The sequence below is a fragment of the Andrographis paniculata genome, unplaced genomic scaffold, assembly GCF_009805555.1.
Source record: "Andrographis paniculata isolate CXL003 unplaced genomic scaffold, ASM980555v1 Contig55END, whole genome shotgun sequence".
NCBI lineage: Eukaryota > Viridiplantae > Streptophyta > Magnoliopsida > Lamiales > Acanthaceae > Andrographis > Andrographis paniculata.
Genome location: NW_026137590.1, coordinates 2,562,508 through 2,587,149, shown reverse-complemented (window position 1 = coordinate 2,587,149; position 24,642 = coordinate 2,562,508). Strand labels below are relative to the sequence as shown.

At 30.2% G+C, this 24,642-nt stretch overlaps 3 protein-coding genes and 1 non-coding gene across 6 annotated transcripts; 1 reads left to right on the top strand and 3 right to left on the bottom strand.

Moving 5' to 3' along the window:
• The first annotated feature begins 10,276 nt into the window (after window positions 1-10,276).
• Window positions 10,277-11,449, top strand: LOC127256319 (uncharacterized). Its single transcript, XM_051282279.1, has one exon. The coding sequence runs from the start codon at window positions 10,589-10,591 to the stop codon at window positions 11,255-11,257; it is 669 nt and encodes a 222-aa protein (XP_051138236.1). The 5' UTR covers window positions 10,277-10,588; the 3' UTR covers window positions 11,258-11,449.
• On the bottom strand, window positions 10,578-15,234 carry LOC127256318 (U-box domain-containing protein 62). 2 transcript variants are annotated; one of them, XM_051282278.1, is made up of 8 exons: window positions 14,604-15,230; window positions 14,227-14,479; window positions 13,568-13,649; window positions 12,723-12,780; window positions 12,361-12,449; window positions 12,136-12,228; window positions 11,988-12,058; window positions 10,578-11,789 (listed from the first exon to the last, which is right to left on the bottom strand). In XM_051282278.1, exons 1-8 carry the CDS (start codon window positions 15,040-15,042, stop codon window positions 11,696-11,698), a joined length of 1,179 nt encoding a protein of 392 aa, XP_051138235.1. In that variant the 5' UTR covers window positions 15,043-15,230; the 3' UTR covers window positions 10,578-11,695. The 2 variants fall into 2 exon arrangements, 1 of the variants encoding a protein (XP_051138235.1); XR_007839834.1 differs by having other exon boundaries at window positions 11,712-11,789; window positions 12,136-12,245; window positions 14,604-15,234.
• A 68-nt stretch (window positions 15,235-15,302) lies between these two features.
• On the bottom strand, window positions 15,303-15,374 carry TRNAH-GUG (transfer RNA histidin (anticodon GUG)). The gene has a single exon. It is a non-coding gene; the product is annotated as a tRNA-His (tRNA).
• Window positions 15,375-18,705: 3,331 nt separating this feature from the next.
• On the bottom strand, window positions 18,706-23,005 carry LOC127256483 (glycerol-3-phosphate acyltransferase 9-like). Of its 2 annotated transcripts, none has more exons than XM_051282514.1 (13): window positions 22,584-23,005; window positions 22,434-22,491; window positions 22,006-22,124; window positions 21,704-21,803; window positions 21,275-21,370; window positions 21,071-21,167; window positions 20,386-20,473; window positions 20,199-20,295; window positions 19,863-19,948; window positions 19,453-19,572; window positions 19,250-19,348; window positions 19,052-19,127; window positions 18,706-18,967 (listed from the first exon to the last, which is right to left on the bottom strand). In XM_051282514.1, the coding sequence occupies exons 1-12, from the start codon at window positions 22,688-22,690 to the stop codon at window positions 19,079-19,081; spliced, it is 1,116 nt and encodes a 371-aa protein (XP_051138471.1). In that variant the 5' UTR covers window positions 22,691-23,005; the 3' UTR covers window positions 18,706-18,967; window positions 19,052-19,078. The 2 variants fall into 2 exon arrangements, with proteins under 2 accessions (XP_051138471.1, XP_051138472.1); XM_051282515.1 differs by having other exon boundaries at window positions 18,706-18,963.
• Between the last annotated feature and the right edge of the window lie 1,637 nt (window positions 23,006-24,642).

Genomic DNA, 24,642 nt, shown 5'->3' with positions numbered 1-24,642 from the left:
AATTCTAACTATATTAGGATTCCTTGTCGGAATATTATATATATATATATATATATAATCACAAAGCATCGATACTCTTATTGAAAATCTAACACGGTGTTGATTTAGTATTTTTATTAGAAAAATGTATCGTATTGATATGCAGTATCCATAAAATACAAAAACAATAAAATTTTTTACTAAAAACAGCACGTGTTGTTGTTTATAATAATGACCTGTATTGTTTATTTATAGTTACACGAATGCTGACAATTGTATGTTATGTGCTTAAATGAGCCGATGTATATGTTCTGTGAGACTATGTATTGTTAGTTCATGTGTTGTGTTTGTATTATATAAATATAAATAATGTGCTGTTAGTAGTTATCTGTGTGTTGTTAATTTATGTGTTGTGTTTGTATTATATTAATACAAATGATGTGTTGTAACTAACATTACCGTGTGTTATTTGTTAGTTTTGAATCTTATATTCAGCACTGTACCCGCCGTCTTTTATCGGATATTGAATGATTTTAAATGTCTGTATTCAAAATTGTATTTAGTGACTTTAATGTAATTTTTACTAAGTAAATTAATTATGATAACTATAATTTTCTTAAATTTAGGGATTTGATACATAATTACATATTAACTTATATAAGTAACATTCCATCTATTTTCATATGAAACATCAATTGTATTTTTATTTTTTTTTTGGTTGGTGCTAAAATTTATTCTACATATATTCAACGAATGAAATATTAAGCAGTATATGAGATGAGCAATATAAGCTTATATTGATTTTGTTGTAGAGTTTTTAATATTGAAATTAATTATAATTAAAAATTAAAAATATATTTCTAAGTCGAATTTATGCCAATTATTTCTCCAAAGTTGTTTGTCATAAAAGCTACGTATATATTGCCAAGTAAAAAATACTTTTTAAAGTAAGTTTCTACTATACATTGATTTGCTTTAATAAATTTGTTTATTAGAATTTATTTATTTTATTTTATTTTATTTAGATGAAAGATATATATTATTTAAATTATGAATAATTTTATGTATATTTATACAAATTTTTTTTTTTTAAGTAGAAAATATGTGTTATAGTATTATGATAAATTCATATTAATATGTATAACAATTAAAATTAAATATTATACAATTTAATAAATATATACCCGTGCTATGCTAGTTATATGTACATATATATCATGATAAAATGTCACAACCAAATTTTAATATATTAGTATATATTAAAAAAAAATATTATAAAATAACTTTTATGGAGTTTAATTCATAATAAGATTATGAATGATATTTTGGGTAAAAAAATTAATCATAGAATCAAAGAAAGAAAACACTTTCACGGATCATTTCTCAATGAAATAATTTTTCATAAATATTATTAAAAAAATATAAATATACACACATTAATATAATATATACATTATGTATTCATAAAAAAAGTCAACAATTCAAAAAAAATATATTAGTAGTATTTTTTATATTAAAAAAGTCAACATTATATATTTTTTATATTATCAAAAAAATATATATATAATTTTAATGACGTTGAAACCTGCAATTCGCTATTTTTTTTAATGCTTGCTAGATAAACTTGTCGGCAGATAAACTCATCGCATAATTTTGCCACCCGTTATGAAGCAGCAAATTGATCTTTGTTTTTACTCAAGGAAGATTCGGTATAATATACCAAAAATCTATATCGTATATATTTCATTGAAATTTTTTATATGTCAAATTCTTATATTGCTACGGAACTGAAACTTCAATATATTTAATTCCAATAACAAATTTTTCGATATAGTAAATTTTCATATGAATACCGCACAAAAAATTGTTATATTATACCGAAAAGTACATAAAAAATAAATAAAATTATATTGCTATGGGGGCTAGGATTGTAGATTAGAAAACTTCACTAATTTGATCTTTATGAACTAATTGTTACACACTTCTCACTGGTGTAGCTTGTATGGTACAATATGATATGGTATATCTAATATTTGAAAATTATTTATTTATATAGTACAAAAAAATATCGATAAGCCAATATTTTCAACAAATTTGATATTTTTAGTAAAAATGAGTTTGGTATAATTATTTTTTTTTTTTTGCTTTTTTTTATTTTGTTTATAATATTCTGGATGACTTGTATGTTATCACGTTTGAAGATAATTTTATTTTAGGATTTGAAACATGTCATTTGGATCACGACTTTGAGTTATGAACATTTATTTTAATCCAAGGTGACGTGGGGGTTGCCACTTGTTGGGCCTCGTGTTGGGCCAAGCCCATTATATACTATGGGTGTATTTGTTTGAGGGTTTGGATTTTGGATTGGGAATTAAATAGGAAAAAGTTTGAATGTGAATAGCTGTATATGATATAAATAAGTATTGATGTGATATTTTGAATGTAAAATTGATTTTTAGTATAATATAAAAAATAAAAAATAAGTGTTTAATTTGATATTTTTTTAAAAAAAAAAACAAATTGAATTAATAGTAAAATTTGAAAAAAATCCCTCAAATAAACACACCTGTATATATATATATTCTTAACCCTAATGGGTACATTCATTCATTCATTATCTTCATCCTTTCATCCTCAATGTGAAACATTTTGCCGCCCGTCTCTCACACACAAACTCACTATGAACTTCATCTCCATCTCTACCATCTTCTATACCATCTTTCATACACTCGCAATACACACAGAGCACTCTAAATCCTCCATATCTCACTTCTATTTCATACACTCTCATCACACTTGCGCACAATTAGCTTGCGATTACTTGAATCGCATCACTATGCATTCTCCTTTGTCCGCTCCTTAAAGGATCTCCGTATCGGTTTCCTTCACCTCATTCATTGCTAATTCTTCACTTGCATTTGTTTTTGTGCTTCTTCTATCACCTCTCTTTCATCCGCAGGTTACAGTCTAGTTTGGTTACTTCGTTTGGTTCAACTTGAGGTACCGGTGTCCTAGGACTATGGAAAACATCTGATATGATCTAATTCGGTTGAATCTCTCCAATTTAGTTGTATCGTTTCTAATGTTATGCTTGTATGTTGGTTTATAACTGTTTTGAACCATTACAAGTGTTCCTTTGAGAACACTGTTGTTTTCCTTGTTGATTCATATGTCGATTTGTATGATTTCTGATCTTTTATGATCACGGCAAGTACTCTTTGAAATTTTATCGTCTATGTACATCAGTGTGATTGACAGTAAATGTGATTGGAGTGTAGTTGTTCCTCACTCTTATTGATAAATTTGATTGTTAGATTATCTTGTTTATCTTAACAATCCTCAAGCCATAAACCATCGGATACCATATGATCGGCAAAGACCTAGGAACGTGTAGCAATATGGTCCGGGGGGATAGCATCTTCTAGCGAAAATAAGAGGCAGTTTTAGTTCCACCAAATATTGTAAAGAAATAATCCTTGCATATAACACCATTGTGCTCATAGGATAAAAGACGCCCAAGGATGTGGCTGCCAAGAACGTCTCACGATGGCATCAACCAATGGAAAATTCCACCAACATTCCAAACAGCTTCAGTGTGAGAGTGTCATCAGAATGAGAGCCACACAAAGAGCATACAAGAGATGAAACGATGTTCCAGTGAAAGCAAACTTGCGCTATGGGCAGAATATTCGAGTCTAACTTTCAAAGAAATAATTTAATCTGATAACCAATATCCAGATACCACAAAGCTTTCCAAAAAACATCCAGACGATGATGACCTGCCCTTTAGCAAAGAGCATAAGCGCTTTTTGCTCTAAAATGTATAATTATTTTACAAAAACTAGAAGATCGCATTATATTTGTTGAGATATGAAGGCCGATTATATCGGTAAAATCTAGGGATATGATTTAGATATGGTTTGGATATTATTGGTATAGACTTAGGCTATAAATATCTATGTATACTTACTTTAACATGTGTTTGCGTAGATCATTCTGATCGAATTGACTTATCAAATTCTTATGTTCACCTGTTCTTGTTTGCCCTTCTTGATTATCTGAGTTGTCTCGTAGCAATATTCATAATAAAAACATAAAAATAAATAAATGCATGACATTTTACTCATGAACTCAAATTATAAAAACCTACTATAATATAATAGATACAGTCAAATCTAAAATAACTAAATTTAATTTAAAATTAAATAAGTAAATATTTCAACATATGCATTCATGATGATATTATAATTATAAAGATAAATAAATAACTTAGACACCAATTTCACGTGTCTAAGAGTGAAAACACAAAGCAGCCGTCCATATCCACCGACAAATACATTGGACAATAATTTTGTGAAAATTGCCTCTCAATTAGTTGTACACATTATACATGTGCATAAAAATACCCAACAATTTTTTTCTTTGTTACGATATTCTTTATTATTTCTTTTATAATCCGAGAATTCGTAGTCGCTACCCGAAACTGCGTAATGAGTAAACCTATTTTTTATAATTACCTATTGTTTGTTACAATATTCTTTTTAAACCTATTTTTTTTCTTTGATTTGACTTAAGCTTTAATTTAAATGAAGTTTAAATATGGTGTTTTATAAACAAAAATATTAAATAGTAATAATTTTTTGATATGAAACTAAAATCAAATATATTTTCTTCTGTCTTTTAAAACTATTTATCTAAAAACTTTTAGTATTTAATGAAAATTAAATAATTAATAACAATCAAAGCTTAGAGTTTGTTTGGTTTTTATTTAAATTTAAAATTTTTAATTAAATTTTTATTTCAATAATATTTTAATTTAGGGAAAAAATCAATTTTGGTCCCAATATAATCAAAATTAATCAATTTTGGTCCAAATATAAAAAATTCATCAATTTTAGTCCCAATATAACCAAAATTTATCAATTTTGGTCCCAATATAAAAAGCTCATCAATTTTGGTCTCAATATAAACAATTTCAATCAATTTTGGTCCCATTATAAACAATTTTTATCAATTTTGGTCCCACCGTTAAAAAATTAATGGAAATTGCTGACGTAGACATGACGGAGGTGACGTGGCAGTTGACTGTGAAAGTACATGGCCATGTACAATTATACACGGCCATGTATATTTCAGTGTATAATTATACATGGTCATGTTGTTACACGGCCATGTACAATTATACACGGCCATGTTGTTACATGACCATGTATATTTCAGTGTATAATTGTACATGGCCGTGTAAACATGACCATGTATATTTCAGTGTATAATTATACATGACCATGTTGTTACACGGCCATGTATAATTAAAATATATCAATTTTAGTTCAAATATAAGTATTTATCGAGTATGTTCTTTTGGAATATTTTGTCTAAAATTCTACTATTTAGCAAAAAAAAAAAAATATTTCTTACAAACATCCAATTAATGTATTGAAATTTTTGCTAAATAGTATAATTTTAGACAAAATCTTCCAAAAGAACATACTCGATAAATACTTATATATATGGCCATGTAACAACATGGTCATGTATAATTATACACTGAAATATACATGGTCATGTAACAACATGGCCGTGTAACAACATGGCTATGTATAATTATACACTGAAATATACATGGCCCTGTAACAACATGGCCGTGTATAATTGTACATGGCCGTGTAACAACATGACAATGTATAATTATACACTGAAATATACATGGCCATGTTGTTACATAGCCGTGTATAATTGTACATGGCCGTGTACTTTCCAGGTCAACTGCCACGTCACTTCCGTCATGTCCACGTCAGCAATTTCCGTCAATTTTTTAACGGTGGAACCAAAATTGATAAAAATTGTTTATAATGGGACCAAAATTGATTGAAATTGATTATATTGCGACCAAAATTGATGAGTTTTTTATATTGGGACCAAAATTGATAAATTTTGGTTATATTGAGACCAAAATTGATGAATTTTTTATATTGGGACCAAAATTGATTAATTTTGATTATATTTGGACCATTTTTTTCCCTTTAATTTAAAAGCAAAACTAAACAATAAAAATTGAATCAACAAAATAAATAATAAATCAAAATTAAATTGACAGGACACATTTAAATTTATCGATTAAAAATAGGGGAACAAATCAATGATAGAAATGAATATATGGTGTTGAGTAGGCTAATTAATAAATATTGTATGTGCAGATTATTAATATGTAGGATTAATAAATTGTTTCGAATTTAGGATTTATAAGAATTAAAATAATACTTTTTTTATCCTATAATAAAAGTTGACATCATGATTTTATAGTAATCAACAGGTTCCTATTTTTATATTAGACCCATCTATTTTTATTTTTTTTTTTATCTCTTATAAATAAACATATATTTTTATCTACGTTAATTCTCTATTTCATATAAAATTAATTTACATTAATCATAAATAAACATATTTTTTTATTTACGCGTAAAAGTTTATTTTTTCTTCAAAATGATATTTATGTCATATATTTTTAATTGAGATATACTTCATCCGTTCCAAAATAATAGTCTTATTTTGTCATTTTCGTTCGTGCCAAAATAATAGTCACATTTTTATTTTTGGTAACTATCTTCCCACTTTTTTACAAAATTATCCTTGTTTTATTAACAATAATTACATAAAGTAAAAACATATTGGTCTTTTACAAACACTTTTATACTTATTATCAATATAATACCATTATTCCTTCATTTTCATGCACATCTCAAATGTTTCTATTATTTTAAGACGAAATGAGTAATAATTAAAATATTTAAATAAATATTTTAAATTTTTTTTAATTATATATTAATTTTTATTTTAAAAATACCAACGACATCACTCAAATAATATAATTAAAAAAATAATATCTTAATCTACTATCATTAACTCTTTAATCCCAACTATCTTAAATATTATGACCAGATCAAATGTGTCAAGTATTCCGGGTTGGAAGGAGTACAACAATAAAATAAAAAAATATGTTGTTTCAAAATATGGTTTACCTAACTAAAAAAAAAAATATTTTATCATTAATATATATATATATAATATATTTATTCTGCTCATTCAAAAAAAAAAATCAATAATTCAAATTAAAATACTACTATTATTTTTTTTATATTTAATTAACAAAAACTTCAAACTAAAAATATTAAACAAGTGATTCTCTTCGAGTTTCACGGAAATAGAACTTGATGATGATGATGATGATGATGATGATGATGATGATGATGATGATGATGATGATGATGATGATGTTTAATACTCCTTTCGTACAATATATATTATCCTAAAGTATATTTGTACGGTTATTTAAGGTTTTTTTTTTATATAAATTGACAAATTTATCTTTTATGGTAATGTAGAAATTAAAAGTGGTAAATAAATTAAGCGTAAAAAATAAAATTTATATTTAAAAAGGAAAATAGAACAATAATTGTTGGGATTCCAAATAAAAAAATATGACATTAATTTGTGAACGGATGAAATAAAATTCATGTCAAAATCATCAATATATATATATATATATATGCAATTTAAACAATAATTTAAAAGGAAAATCGATGAAAGAAAATCTTGGATAGAGTTTCTTCTCATTTTCTCTTTGTTCAAAAGATAAAATCGAAAGAATCAAAATATATTTTTTTTTAAATAAAAAATATAACATAACAAAACAACCTCTATGTAAATTTAATCATATAAAAAATGTTTGGAATTTAAATTTGGTCACGTTATATGACATCCGCAAAAACATAATTCAATTTTATTATTATTATTATTTTTTTATGACAAATCAAATTCACTTCTTAGATATATGGGATGATCAATATTAATTTCATTTTTGACTTAACCATGGTTGTTAGGGTGCTAATTTGATCAAATCGATACTATGTTGATTTGATCTAATCTACCCATAAAAAAATAGAAAATATAATATTGTATCAAATAAAAGCATGTTGAGTTATTTATATAATATATTGTACTGTATAAATATTTTTAGTGTACTGAAATAAATAATATACTATGCTATGTAGAATTATATCATATGTGTCACATATGCATTATTTGTCTTATATATATATATATATATATATACTGACCGGATTAAATCAATAATATGTTGAATCGACCAAATTAGCATCCTAACTGAAACATAACTCAACATAATAAATGTCATTGTACTTGCATTATACAACACTAATAGAAGTATTTTTATTTTTATTTTTCTCTTAATTTGTACTATGTATGAATATCATATTCATATTCAAAATCCGACACGCAAAAATAAACTTAATACTTAGTTAAGGGACGAGGTAGTATATCAAGTTTCTATATTTTGGATTAATTTTTATTTCCAAATATAACGTAGTAAATTAATGTTATTACATTTTCTTAATTAAAATACCATAAAATCAATTTTAATCAAATTTTTAAATTTCTTTCAATCATTATAAGCTAAAGCTACAAGATTAAATATTAAATCGATTTAACAGTTTTACTAATTAAACATGTTTAAGAAGGACTCATCTAGTTCTTTTTCGATATCGAAATTGTCTCCTTGCGTATGTGAGAGCGAGCTTCGCTCCGATGATTTTGGTTTCGAGCTACGTGAGCATTCTTCACGAGATGCTCCACCTCGACAACTTTTACTGTTAGCTTTCGACTAGATTTCTTGAACTTTCTTGTGAGACATGTTGGTTTATTTAAACTAACTGAATTTGTTCATCAATCTCTTGATGGAATGCGTTACTATTACATCATTCTAGTTTTCTATCAATGGAAGTATCCATGGATTTTTCAAATGATGAAAAGATCTTCGGCAAGGTGATCCTTTTTTTTTTTTTTCGTACCTCTTTATTATGTCATGAGCTTGAGATGGACTATCACCCGAGCTTTGAACCCCTCAAAATCGGCTACTTGGATTTTGAAGATGATATTATTCTCCTCTCTCGGAGTGATGCACATTATAAAGGAATTCTCATGAACTGTTTGAATAAATTAGAAGTAACTTTTGATATCTTCCTCATTTCAAAATTCAATATTTTGGTAGTCGGTTCCTTAATTCCTAAAATAAATCAACTCGTTTCGGTCACAGGATTTCAACGTGGCCAAGTGTCATTTAAGTACCTGTAAATTAAAATTAACCCGGAAAACCTAAATTGACTCAATTTGATGGATTAATTAATTCAATCTCTAAACTTATTAGATATTGAAGTTGTTGCAACTTGTCTTATGCTAGATGGATTGAGCTTATCCGTTTGTGATTCAAGGCGTATACGGCTTTTGATTCTACATATTCCCCATGCCCTCGACGTGCCCCACCATATTTCGAAATTGTGTCGGATTTTTTCTTTGGAAGATCTTCTCAATTGTGGTTGTGTGGAAAAACAATGTGATATCCAAAAGAAGAGTGAGGTCTTGGCCTTCGATCCTTTCCTACTTGGAATCTCGATCTTCTTACCAAATTTATCCGGTTGCTTTATTTGAACAATGAGTCTCTCGGGATTCAATGAATGCACCACTATTATTTTGGATATAAAAAATTCTGGCAAAGATCGCCCTTCCACCTGAATTCGTATTTTGTTCACTGTTTATTCCAGATTCAAGACAAGCACATTCACTGCTATTGTCCTTTTTCAAGGAATGTATCTTTGAGTCTTTTAGTGAATTTGCCTTCCGGTTCCGAATCATTAATGTATAGATCTTCCGGGTATGTCCGGCGTATTTATTCTTTATTCTTTACTGCACTACTTACCTTTGTCCCACTTGAATGTACTTTTTTTTATTTTTTATTTGGTAGAAAATTAAAAAATAATGATATTTTATTTATTAGTAAAAATATGTAAAATATTTTAATACTTTTGAATTTTAAAATGTAATTAAAATATATAATGATATTTTTAAAAAATAACATATAATGTAGGACGGACGCTTAAATAAAAAAAAATATATAAATTAAACTGGACAGAATGAGTATAAAATAATTATATTTATAATAGTATATCTATAATTTAAATTAAAATTACAATTATTATTAATATATAATTCATTTTACTAAAATTAAAAAAATAATAATAATAATAAGTTTTTTTAACTAAAAAAATATTATTATTTGTTAATTTCCTCTAAAAAAACCTCCAAACAACCTTTCGAATGGAAACGAAAATAAAAGTTTTGTTCATTAATATTAATCAATAACAAAAATTCAATTTTGTTAGGTGAATAGTAGATACTCAAAAAACGAAGAATATATATTATTATTATACAGTCAGCAGCATTTTCCACGTTTGGCTCGTGCCCGGCGTGCCTTCATTGCGGCAGGCACGCGCCGTGAGCGAGGCGGCACGTGACGAGTCTACTCCGCCACGGCGGGAACCTCCATCGCAGATTCCCTCGCCATTACTCCTCGGCTCAGTTTATATATACACGCCATCCAGTTCCCTAGCAACGGTTTTCATGTTCGTAATCATCGGATTCGGAATTTCATCCGCCTCTCCTCCCCAGTTTTCTCTCCGAATCCTCCCTCCGATTCGCCGCCGTGGAATCACAAGCTAGCTCCCTACAATTTTTCCGATTGCTTGCCGTCGCGATGGCGGCGTCGATCGGGATTCATACCGGCGCGAGATTATCGATTCCCTCAGGTTACGTCTCCGGCGATTCGACATTCTCCGCGAAGTCTAATTTGTCGATCTGCAGTAGAATCAAGCCGCCGCAGGGTTTATCCGCGTCGGCAGCATCCGCCGCCGTGTCTCCGCCGATCGAAAAAGGCGATTCTCGCGGCGGAGCGTCTCCGGAGAAGATCGATGCGTGGATGAGGGAGTCGGTGGCGGATATTGTGAAGAATCTGAAGCAGGCGCCATTGCTGGTGCAGATCTATGCAATGAAGGATGGGGAAGTAAGGATCCAAACGGAGAAGGCGAATGTGGAGAGATGGCCTGAGGTGAAGATCCAGTGGGAGACAGGGGAATCAAAGCCAGATGGATTAATACTTGTGGATGAACTGGAGGAAGAAGAGAATGGTGATGGTAATGGCGATGGTGAAGGCGTGACAAGGGCGTGGGGGGTGGTTGTACAGGGGAAGGGGGTAGGGTTGGGTGGTGAGTATGGACCAGCCTGCTACTTGCTGAAGACGAACAGGGTGTTGGGTGGGATGGGGTTGGGGTTCTGCACTCATTTCTGCTTGATGAAGGTCAACAATTTCAGGGATACTGCTCTCCAGCAGTTGAGGGATTCTTGGCTGCTTGCTACAGACCACTGATTTGATTTCATTTGATTTTGAATTGCCCAACCCATTGATTCTTTGTTGTTAAGAATGAACTTTGTTGCATTGCTGCAGGATATGGGTTGGGATTAGACTTGGAATTGGATATACATACACAAATAATAATCAAAGATTGATTGAAATATGCACAACTTACTGTTCTATGATTGATTTCTTGTTTTTGATTGATTTCTTGTTCTATGATTGGCTGTGTGAAATAATCAATGCCCAATTTGATATAACATAACAACAAATAGGCACAATAAGATTGGATGAGGTATATATATACAAACATAGCACTGCAAGATCATAGACATGGAGCCCCAAACCTAAAATAATAACTACTTTCCAAACATGTTACTTCCTCTATGTATCTAACTAAGAACACCAACTAATGTTACCTATATGCACAACTTTACAGCCTCTCGACTCATCTCAAGGCTTTGCAGAAGGGTTCTCGGAAACTTTGGCAAGCGATCGATATTGCAGCTTCACACTTTCTGCATTGTCCAATGTCTTCACCACATACCTATCAGAAAAAAGCACCACAAACTTGACAACCTTTCTCAATGCCCCACCACATTGTATCATTAGGTTTGTAGTTTGAACTTGAAATGAGGTTGCATCATTAGCTAGCTAATGGTAAAGAAGAAATCACAAATATATGGTCTGCGGCTAGAACCTATTCACGACGTGGGATGTTTATTTTATAACCATCAAGACTTACCATCCATTCAAGCACTGAGTTGTAACAATAGCTTCGCGCCCAACAAAACGGGGTGGTGTTCTCTTGTTTCCCTGGAATCACTTTTCAAGTTAGAAATTTCTTCATAACAGATCAAGTAAACATAAACTTCGGATTTTCTTCGCAGAACCTTTATGATAACCCTGTCAGTAACGGAAAATGGAAATTGAGCTCCCCTTGCTCTTAGGTGATCGGCAAACATGGAATCATAAGTATTTTTGTCCTACACAAATGGTAGTACTAAAAAACAATCAGAATACGAGAGGGAAAATGGGGTATGCAGGATAACATGAAATCAGTACAGCACACTTATAAACAATAAGTTTCACGAATAGTTTTAGATACGAAGAAATACCCTGTCATATCTTTCCCTCCGTCTTTTCAATGAACGATTAATCTGGAGCTCTTCTTCCCTCCTGAATGCCTGAACAGCATGGCGTAGAGCTACACAAAAGAAAGGTCAAGTAACTTGACAAATGCAAAGAATATATAGATGTTCAATATCCACTCATCAGTGATATATAATGTGTAGTAATAATAACCTAACTGTGATTAGAATTTAGGAAATAGATATAATCCTTAATGCATTAATTTCAAAAAAATACAGTGTATCCAAAGTCAAGAATTATAGGCATGAAATATATATGTAGCTACAATAATTTTGAATTAATGCAACATATCCAGTTTTCCATGTTAATGAATGATAAATCAACTTACACAGATTTGGAGCAATACTGTCCTCAGACACTGGATGTGAGCAAGAATAGCATGTTTTCTGAAAATGCAAGTTTTAATATTAGGCAAGCTACGTTTACAGCCGCTAAAAACACCAGAAAGTGAAATAGCCTAGTACTAAGAACAACTTAAATGAAAACAGCTTAAAAATTTTGGGTAACTTTGTTATAGAAGTGTTCACTCTAGACAAAATACTGCAGCTATTAGATTGAACATAAGTGAGCATCAGAATATCCAAAACTCATCAATTTTCAGATCATATGTGAAAGTAAAAAAAACCGATGACAGCTCAACTGAGTTACATAAAAAATTCTTGTTTTATCCATGGAACATATATCTCCATTATAGCCTGTCAAGAAAGATTCTTTAAAATAGGGTTTCAAATTAAATCTGAAGTTCCTTCTAATGAGAAAAGCAATTAAACGACCAATCAAAACTATACCCCCTAAATATTTAGCAAAATTAACTGGATATTTCTTGTCGCGATATGTACAAACTTTCAAACCAACATGCATGTACACGAAATGTAAAATTTATACATAACTCTTTCTCTACATATACAATAAAAATTTCATTATTAACCAAGATAACAATTACTTGAATTTAAAAATAAATAAATAAATAAATAATTTGCCTAAATCCATAAAAATTCACACATTACCATCATTATGTTATATCATGCTACATATATAAAAATATAGAATCAACTAAAATGCTTACATTATTCATAATTTCTATCATATAAAGATTAAAAAATCTTTTTCTTTTTTAATTTGTTTCACATATCACAAATATTAGTCAACTATGGTAATGAATTACAGACTTACAGTTCTAATTATTTGTTGTATTCCACCGCTACCAAAGGAGTGTCCACAAGGCAATATCATAGCATCATCCATAAGAAGGCCACTGCACAAGGGCGAGTTAGCATCATAAGTGCTCATGAGTCCAAGCATAACTCACTGCGTTGAATAATATAAATAACTACAAAAGTTAACCAAAATCATATGTAAGCACTCTTGATATTCATCATTCTTTTCACTCCTGAAATTAAATGAAACAAAAAGAAAGAGAAAACAAGTTTCATGATAACCCAAAAATAAAATCGAACTAGTTTAATTTCTAGATTATTGTTCACCTGGAATTACAAATTAATGGCAGGTTTCTAGAAAACGAATGTCGATCATGTATCTTAAAAGCAATTTCCTATATTTGGTTTAGAGAAGCAGCAATACACCATATGAATCAGCTCTTAAAAGAAAATGCATAGAAATAATTAAAGGTAAAATGATGCATTGTAGTCCTATTCCTCATAATCTCATTAAGAAAGCTGCATTGGTATAAGTCCAGCAATATAAAAACCTAGCAAAACAAACCCGGATTTCCAGATTAACCAATTAAAACTTCAATTTAGCTCAAGAAGAAACTACTAAAGTAAAAACAATGAGACAGAAAGACATGAATGGCAGAATATGTATGTATATACCTTATAGGGTCTGAGAATATAGTCCTCAGGGGATCCCCTGGTTCACAATAATATGAACTCTCCTTTTTACCACTGAAACCACATTCATTCTCCAATGTCATCTCCTTCTGCCTTGATGAAGAGCTTGGACCTTCTGCCCCATTCAAGTACTGCATATAATATATTTCCCCTCCTCTGGCATTCATCACTTCACCACTATTGCTATTGCTGTTTCTTTCATGTAATCTCTGCGCTACATTTCCCTCTTTGAAACCTAAAGTTGAACATAGAATACTATGTAATGAAGACTTCCAGATAAGGAAGGACCTTTATGGTATCTTACTGTTCTTTTTTTCCAATGAAATGATGAGATTATTGCAGTTGACATTCAAACCTACCCAACAACGAAATGTGTTTCATTTTCTGGCTAGTGCTGTACGCCTCCTCGTTTTGATTCCTTTCACTGAGTTTGGCGACAGTCACCATGCTCGCCAAATTGGGTTCTTCCTCCTCCTTGTCTTCATCATCGTCAACCTCGTCGTCATCATCGTCGTCTTCATCATCCGCTTCCGATACGTCGCCACCAGAGCTCCGGCTGGTCGTGTTCCACGGGTGGCGAAACTCAGCCGGCTGCGGCTGATGCTGGAAATAGTGGCGATTACCAAGGAAGCTAGCGGTGAGCTCGCGAGTGGTCACCTTCGCGCCGGGATCGGCGACGGCGGCAGAAAGCCGGAGCGGGCCGCAGCCGAAAGCATCCGGGAAAACGAGCTGAGGAGGCTGGTTGAGGCCCGCGTGAAGTTGCGGTGCTGGAACAGCGCCCAATTTATCGGAAGCCATTATTAGGGTTAAGAGTGGAGGTTCAGAGAAGTGAAAAAGGGAAGAGGGTGGGTGTTGATAAGGAAAACAAAAGGAACAATTAGGGTATAGTATAGGGTTTGGTTTGAACAGAAGAAGGTTAAAACGACGTCGTAGTGGTTTCAACAGAGCAGGTTCGTTCTACAATATTGGATTGGGAAATGGAAATACATATGGATGATTGGAGAAGAAAAGGAAACTATGACCCGGTCTCTTCAATAAAAGAAAAAAAATAAACTAAGTGTGGCTGCTGGGATTCGAGCCCAGGTCTCTACGGCCACAACGTAGAATTCTTACCACTAAACTACAGCCACTTGATTGGTTGGTTTAGTCAAAATAATATATTTATAATATAACAGATATATCATTACTAAGGATGTTAAACGGGGCGAGTTAGCTCCGGACTCATTCTGGATCAGCCCTTCAATGGGGCGGATTCGGGTCTACAAAATATGCTTCGGAGCGAGTTGTGGATTTTAAGTTTTAAACTTGACCGAGTTTGGGGTGGGTTACGGGTTTTACTAAAAATTCGTCCCACTCCGGACCCGGATTCGAATTCGGATATTTTAATAATTATAAAAATGAATATATATATTTATATAATTTAAATTATATTACATATTTATTTTTAAAAAATTAAATATATACTAAAACTCTAATTTCTAAATCAAATTTGTCCATTTTTTTTTCTTTAATTCTCTTTACAATTGGGACTATTGTCGTCGCGTCTCTGGCTGCCGACCGCCTGCGGACTTGTTTTTTCAACTAAAATTTTGTCTTGTCTATCCCTGACCGTCATCATTATGAACCACCGCCAACATTTTATTGTTAAATTTTTTTAGTGTTTTAACGCTTATTCTTTTAATATTACATTATTAAAAAAAATCATTTTTTTTTTTAAATTTGGAATTTGCCGGATTGGCCCCAAGACCCGCCCTGGAGCTGAGCTGAAGCAGGGCGAGACGAACCTGGAGCCTAATATTTTATAATGGGGCAGGTCCCGGGACCTCCAGAACTCGTTCCGTATCCTCTCCTTTTGACATCCCTAATCATTATCTAAGTGCATATAGGGTGGAGTTTTTTTTATGACTTCTATTTTTATATGGTAGCTTTTTCCATTCTTGTCAAATAAAAATCAAATATAATGATCTAAAAATATCCCGGTTAAAAATGAATATAACATGGACGGACCATCGAGCAGTCCAAGCTCTATGAATGCATTTTTTTCCTTGGTTTTTGTTCTCTCTTTTAAAAATTGATGGTAAACCATTGTACAATCTTTTTCTTTATATCACACAAAATTTTGATAAAATTATTCATAATTTTATTGTGGTTTTGAAATTTAGAGTAAATTTCTTATTTACTTTAAAAATGATATGATATTATCTTATACTTTAAAAAAAACGTGGCATGAAACTCCTATGTAGTTTTGAAATTCGGCGTAAATCTCTACTTTACTTTAAAAATTGCATGACGCTCTCTTATACTTTCAAAAATATTGCATAAAACTCTCTTGTCGTGCAAAAATATAGATAGAAAATTATCTTCTCATCACACAAAGAATGTTTAATGGGAGTGGATTTTTATGCTTTTTGAAAGTATTCATGCAATTTTTTAAATAAGAAAGATTTTACGCATGAATTTCAAAACTACATGAAAGTTATGAACAATTTTACGTAAGATTTTTGACACATCAGCTCCATGCTCCATACATTGCATTGAAGCTTTTTTCTACCTATCATGTCCATTGCACATGCTCTAATCTATTTCGATCCGACTAACAAGTGTCTACTACACGTTATTTATATATATATATGAAGTGATACATATCCTTTTTGTCCTATTTCAATGTTTGTTTTTTTTTTTTTGAAATTTTATAGTAAATTAAAAATTAATAATATTTTATTGATTATTGAAATCTGTAAAATGATTTTAATATTTTTATTCTTTATATTTTGTTTATAAATTAATTATATATGTAATAGTATATTTGTAATTTATGTAAAAATTAAAGGTATTTTAGTATTAATATGTGATTATTTTTATTATAATAAAAAATAAATATTTTCAGTGGAACGAAAATGTTAAAAATGTTACTTTCAGTTAGAAAGAAAATAATATTTTTGGTATAAAATAAAATATATTGATATTTTATTTGTAGTTAAATTTTATGTTCTTGCGGATGAGTGTTTTAATTTAGGTGTAAATTTAATAGTATTTGTATATAATAATAAAAGTACATATAAACCACTTATCATAATGAAACAATTAATTTTGAATCGACAAAATACTAGATTTGGACAATAAATATAAGACACGTGTATATTTCTTCCACTCCATTTTAATTTATACATTTGGTTAATTCCACACGAGATTATATATTTTCTATTATAATAAAAATAATATTTAGATTAATAACTTTTACATAAAATATACACTTACTGCAACATATATATATATATATATAATACAAATTTTGATATTATATTGATAGTTGGTAAAAAGTAAAAGATATATGTAAAAAACTTCTTTACCCTTATGAGTGTATTAAGTGTAAAAAGCAGTGACATTTGTGAAATAATAATGAAAATGTAGGGATAATTTTACGGTGATATGAGTATTTATAGAAAATAAGACTATTGTTTTGAGAAAAAAAAAAAGGTAAACAAGACTATTATACTGTGACAGATGGAGCATTTTTTATGTGTGATCTTTCTACGCAATTTCTTTATTTTTATCTGTTTTCTTTTCTTTTATTGTGATCTAATTACACAAAATCATTGCATTCGAAGAGAAAAAATCAATATAAAACTCAATCTAGAATTTTAGATTTTTAGAAGAATTCATCTTAATTAAAAAAAAAAAAAAAAAAAAAAAAAACCTAATGAAACATATAATATAATAATAATAAGGACACGTGAAAAATAACAAAAAGCAAAGAACATATAAAAAAAAAACACACGGAGTAAATAAAGAAAGCACATAATATAATTATAAAAAAGCTTCCGAGTAACTAAGAAAAATATATAATATTTAAGGGTGTGTTTGTTTGGAGATTGGATTTTATATCCACTGTTCATCTCATTTTTTCCTCTAAAAACATCAACGCCTATTTTTATTTTTTTATATTATACTAAAAATTAATTTTATATTCAAAACATCACATTAACACCTATTTATATCACATCATACAACTATTCAAATTCAAAATTTTTTACTATATAAATTCCAACTCAAAATCCAAACCCCAAACAAACACACCATAACCTCCTTCAGACTCTAAGCTCTTATTTATTTTTGGTCTATTAATTATCATATCAAAATAGAGTATAAATTTTAAAAAAAAAATTACAAAAAAAAAAATTTATTTGTAAAAAAAATTATACAAATATAAAAATATTTTTAATATTAAGTACAATACAAAATATAAAAATGACTCTTAGAGACTGATATAGGGAGAATTATATTTAACAATAGAATTTACGTTATGATATCAATCTCTTATTTTCATTAAAATTATTAGAACACATATCTGATATAATAATATTATTTATCTATTTCAAAATATGAAGTACTACAATTCACCCATTTACAAAAATATGGCATCCCAAAAAAAAAAAAAAACTAAAAAAAAACCCCACAATATCAATTTTTAAAATCTAATAAAATTCAATCAAACTTCAAATAAATACACCCTGCCCTCATAACCACATGAAAATTGAGGCTGGGGTATTAAACAGACATTCAGACATGAAATTTCTTATTACAACAAAGAGAACAAACGCAAACAAGAAAAATTAAATTGGTGAATCATCACCCGATAGTAGCATAATCACATCTTCAACACTGCCTGCCTGCCTGCCTGGTTGGGTGTTTGTTTTGGAAAAAAGAAACCCAGCCTGCCTACCTGGCACAGGAAAGATGTAACAACTGATTCCTACATAGAAACTTTCGAACTACCTATCCCACAAACAAGAAACAACAACCATACCTTATGAAAACCAGCAACCATACAGTTCTATTTCTCTTCCAGGCGACGGAGAACCGAATCTGCAAAGCTTTGTTGCCTGTCATGAGATTTCATACTTTAGCTATATATGTCATATCTAATTCAAGTTGAATGAAATTATTTGATTGAATAATTCAATCACTTGCAAGATATTGGAGAATCACAAAGGAAAAGGCTTACTTTTGCTCGCGATGCTTTGGGCTGGGACGAGAGTATTTCAAATATCCATCCCAAGGCACCTTCTTGAGCCCAGCTCGCACGGAGATGATGTCCCTCACCCTTGAAAAAACAAAAACTATGTCAATGCAAAGCACGGATTTCGCTACATTTATTCAGGAATGCCCAAGGAAATAAAAAATCAGATTTGGTTGAAAAACAAGCACCTTTCAGCAAATTCAATTGGAGTTTCCCCCGGTTTCAGATTTTGGGGTTCCAAGTACCAAACATCACAAACAACAGCCCAAGATGTCATAAGCTGCAACAAGTGTGTTGTGAAGGATTGCCTGCGGAAGAGTTAGTTCATAAGTATGTTTTTGAAAGAAGGCTAATCTTGATTTTGCATCATTATTAGAAATCTGATATGAAACATCATGTTGGGTAAGTTGGAAGTTTTGAAATCTAGATTCTTGTAGTTAGTTGTGCAAATAATTGTTAGTATATTCAGTTTACACAAAACGAGTTTGGGAGATATCGAAAGTATTTGAGTAAACTATGGAGAGAAACCTAAATCACATAAATATAAGACTGACAGTTGAACTGGTATTGGAATGAAAAGTACCATTAAATAACTTACTTTCGGCTGTTCCAGAAGGCATCAACGAAGATCTTGTTATACTTTATTGCAATTGGACATACGGTGCAGCCAAGTTCAAAAGCACCCTGAATACCATGAAAACATAAGATATATATATATATACTAGCTACAAAAGTGAAGATAAACACATTGAAAAACATAATTGTCAAAAACAGCAAGTGAATGATTCAGTAAGGTACTAAGGTCCAATTAGAATACACATGCTGAAACTTTCCTTAACTAACCAATAATTCAGAAAGGATCAACATTATCAATATTAGGAAAAATCAAGTAGTATATTATAAATGATGAAGAACCATGTGAAAAAATGACCACCTTCTTAAACATCACTGTGTAATGGTTGTTCACACAAGTTCCCTCAGGGAATATAAGCAGAGGATTACTATCCGACGCATTAACATGTTCTCTTAACCTGTATAGAAATAATAAGAAAATCAAGATAAGGAATAGGAAAGATGGTGAAATTGTAGAATATTATTGAGCCCATCATGGTAACACATACTTTCTTGCAACAATTTCGCGATCCTTGGACTCTGAGCGGTTGAACCAGATACACCCTAAACTTTCCAAGATGGTACTTTGCAATAATCCTATGCAACAACAAGACCAAGAAAATAATGAATAGATAAATAAAAAGCAAAGGAAAATATAAAGAAAGCATTCAGCGAACAAACGCCAATTCTAACTTAACAAATAAGAAGATTATTATCTCAATATTCAGGTAAATTCTCATTTAGCAAATAACCCAACAAGATACATTACCAGCAATGGGAAGTGTTGTTCCCGTAGAAATAACATTAATCCAACAAATAGTTCCAGGAAATTAATCACCATCAATTTTAAGACTACTTTCAATTCAGATTTAGATTCCTCAAATCAGTGCTAAATGATTGGAAGAACAATTCAAGTCCATTAAGATAATATAAAAAATGTCCCCAATCAATTATTTACTAATTAAATACTCTTTCAACTACATAGATAATAGATCTTATTATGGATAACAAACTAGTGTAAATAGTTAGGTAAAAAAAACAGTAAAGATAATCACACATTTAGCATGCCACATAAAACAGGATTTCGAATGGTCAAAACAATGATAATAATAGTGTAAAATATCATGCATCAACAATAAATAAATAAAAGAAGCTGAAATTTCTACAATAGTTACTATATTAAAAGAAACATACCAACCCACCCAGGATGTTTTTGCATGATCACTGCAAATGCAGTCATTTGTTCCAAAACAATGAAATCAATCATGGATGTATGATTAGCTACAAAGACCTGAACAACACATTCCAAATTAGATTTTAAAATTTGTACATCGCCATAATTGCAAAGTAAATGCAATAAACACTAATAGCAGCTAATATACAGCACATATAGCTCACCTGCTTAGGCCTCATGCTGGGCCGCGGACCATGGTACTTGACTACCCCAGTCCATGATGCAACAAAGAAACTGCAAATCAACTCCACCAAACCTCTCTGATAAGAAAATAAAATAAGATGAGAAAGTGGGAAATGGCCATTCAAGGTTATATATGGCTTACACACAACAAGGCCAAAAATCTTGTACTAACATTATCTTATCTCTACTTTTGAAGCTTCCCCAACCCCACCCAGTCTTTAGATTTACATATAATTATCTAACTGTCATTGTACCATGATCTCCCAAGAAATAAATTGGAATATTGGAGTACTTATTTCCCTAGCACTATGTAACCGAGACAAAACTAAAATTGAGGAAAGGGAAGGTATAAATTCTCAAGATGACATCCAAACAAACATTACATTTGAAAGAGAACTAATCCATCATACCTCTAAGTTTTTTCTAAGTTTGTCATGACCTTTTAGCAGGAAATGCACCGGAAAATAGCATGAAAGAAATATAATCCATCCTACCGTGAGCACGAAAACCCTGCACTTAAGGTGAATTTCATCAAAAAATTCCCAGAGCATACTGTTGGGCAAACCTATGTGCTACTCAATTTGAATATATCAAAGATAAAACAGAATAAGTAGCATGCATCATTGTAGCTAAAAATGGTGTATTTTTCAATTATTCAGTATCGAAGGATATAACATACATTCACATAAACTCCCATAAGCCCAAAGCTCACCTTAATGGAAAAAGAAACCCGTATCTAACAACAACTCCCAAACACCATAAAGGAAACAAATATATGTTCCAGTTCCAGGGTTCTGGAGGGTTAGACTTGAAGCATCTTGTGAAAGAATCCTGTATTGAACAAAGATTAAGAAATAGAAGAATATATCGATAACTATCCTCATAGACCTGCCGAACTGAGGTATTCACGAAAGAGGATTAAGATATGTGAAGTAGGAAAGCAAGCACCAAATGCTACATTAGTGAAGAAATTCGATAGGAAAACATATCATGGTCAATTAAACCAAAACAAGGCATGTTGCATAATAATGGCTCAGGAACAAAATGGTAAACATGAATATGCTCATCAAGATGGTTAAAAAAGTGGATTAATAGATCGACATTAAAATTAAAAAACTCAGAAAATGCAAGATGGCTTACATCAACAATGGCACCAGCTGCCTCCGTTAGAGTAGGTGAAATATCGAGCAAATCACAGCTAAACAGAAAATCACAATAGCCCGCAATTTATAAACAAGAAATTAGGGATACATAAAAGTTGAAAAATAAAATAAAAGCACAAATCATTACAGGCGGAGTTTTCCGTGGGGTTCTTGAATGGATTCAGAAGGAAGATAATCTTCGATATTTGGGCGATCCAAATCCAATTCAGAGGATGATGTGTTTAGCTTACTCATTGAATGAACGCCTCCGATTCGATGCGATGTGATCCTTAGTTATCACAAATACTAGTCGAGGAAAACAAAAGCATACACCGCATCTATCTTTATAGATTACTTGTTCTAACAAATCCAATATAGCTAACCAAATATTCAAACGAGCATTGTAGCAAAGCGCAGTGCGACCTGTACAGAGGAAGCCGACGAGGAGGGCCCTGCGAATGTGCCAAAATGGGGACGCTACCAAAATTCTCCCAAGAACCTGAACAATCCGAATTTCGGAACACTCTGAGATCGTCTCTTCATCGACTCTGACTCTGTCTATCCATTAGACACACTTTATCTATATATACATACCCTAGTTTTAGATTTTCATTTTTCTTTTTATATATTTGAATATTATTATATTAATTATTTGCAGAAATATTTATACTTAACTTTTTTTTTTTTTTTTTTTTTTTTTATCGGATTATATTTAACTATTTTATCCGCTTTAAAAGTGGGGCCTGAAACTTCAAGATAAATTAGTAAATAATTAAAAATATATATTAATAAAAATAGTTATTAAAATTAAAATTAAAAAATAAATTACAATCAATTATATTTATCATACTAAGTGCAAGGTTACTAAAAAAAATAAAAAAAGTTGTCAAATAAAAAGATTTTGGGAAATAATGTTGGAAAGTTGATAAAGTTTATAAGAAAATATTACTCATTTGATACTAAGGGTGTGTTTGTTTGGGTTCATCTCATTTTTTTTTTTTCCAAAAAACATTAAATCAAACACCTACTTTTTATTTTTTATATTATACTAAAAATCAATTTTACATTCAAAACATCACATCAACACCTATTTATATCACATCATACAACTATTCAAATTCAAAATTTTTTCTATTCAATATTAACTCAAAATCCAAATCTCCAAACAAACACACTCTATGAGGAGAAAGAGATGTATTTTTTTTGGTATACCTTTTTGTTATTCTTATTTTTCTTAGTAATTCTTATTTTTCTTAGCACATCTAACTAGTAGTTTATTTTTTAGTTTAGAGGTGAAAAACAGATTGGTATAAATTTATGAGATTTGACTTTGTTTCGATTCTTTAATATTATGTTGGTGGTAAGTATTTCTATGATTTCAAATTTTAATGTTTAATTACTTTTGATTTAGTTAGACTGTCCATCAATAATTATAACTAATTTATTTAAAAATCAGAATAATTAAATATTTATCGATATCAAATTCATATCCAAAGTATCAATTTCACTCTTAGACTAGAAGTTTATTATTATTGAAGTTAACCTTAGTCCTAGGATATTTTGTAGTGGCGTAATTTTCTAAGGGTGTGTTTGTTTGAAGGATTTTGGAGGATTTCCACTATTCATTCAATTTTTCCCCCCCAAAAACATCAAATCAAACACCTATTTTTCATTTTTTATATTATACTAAAAATCAATTTTACATTCAAAACATCACATCAAACCCTATTTATATCACATCATACAACTATTTAAATTCAAAATTTTTACTATTCAAATCCCAATCCAAAATTCAAATCCCCAAACAAACACACCCTAAATTCATTTTTATTTTTATTCCTTAATTTAAAAATCCTCTTTATTTTTTATTAAATCTAAATATTAAATAATCGGAGATCAAACATGATAATTTTCCTAGAAAATGACCATACTTTTGACTATATTATTCTAATTATATTGTAGAAGTAGACATATATTACATAATCTATCCTCCATCATATGACGAACGTTGTTATTAGGATTCGTTAATGACATGCAAATATATGTTGTCTTTGCATATTTCATTTATACTATACTTTAATAAAATATTAATATACTAAAATCTTTATGTAAAAAATAAATACGGAGAAAATATTATTCTAATTAAAGTATAAAAGTATCAATTAAGTGAAAGTATTTTAATATTTATACACTTACTGTCTATCGAA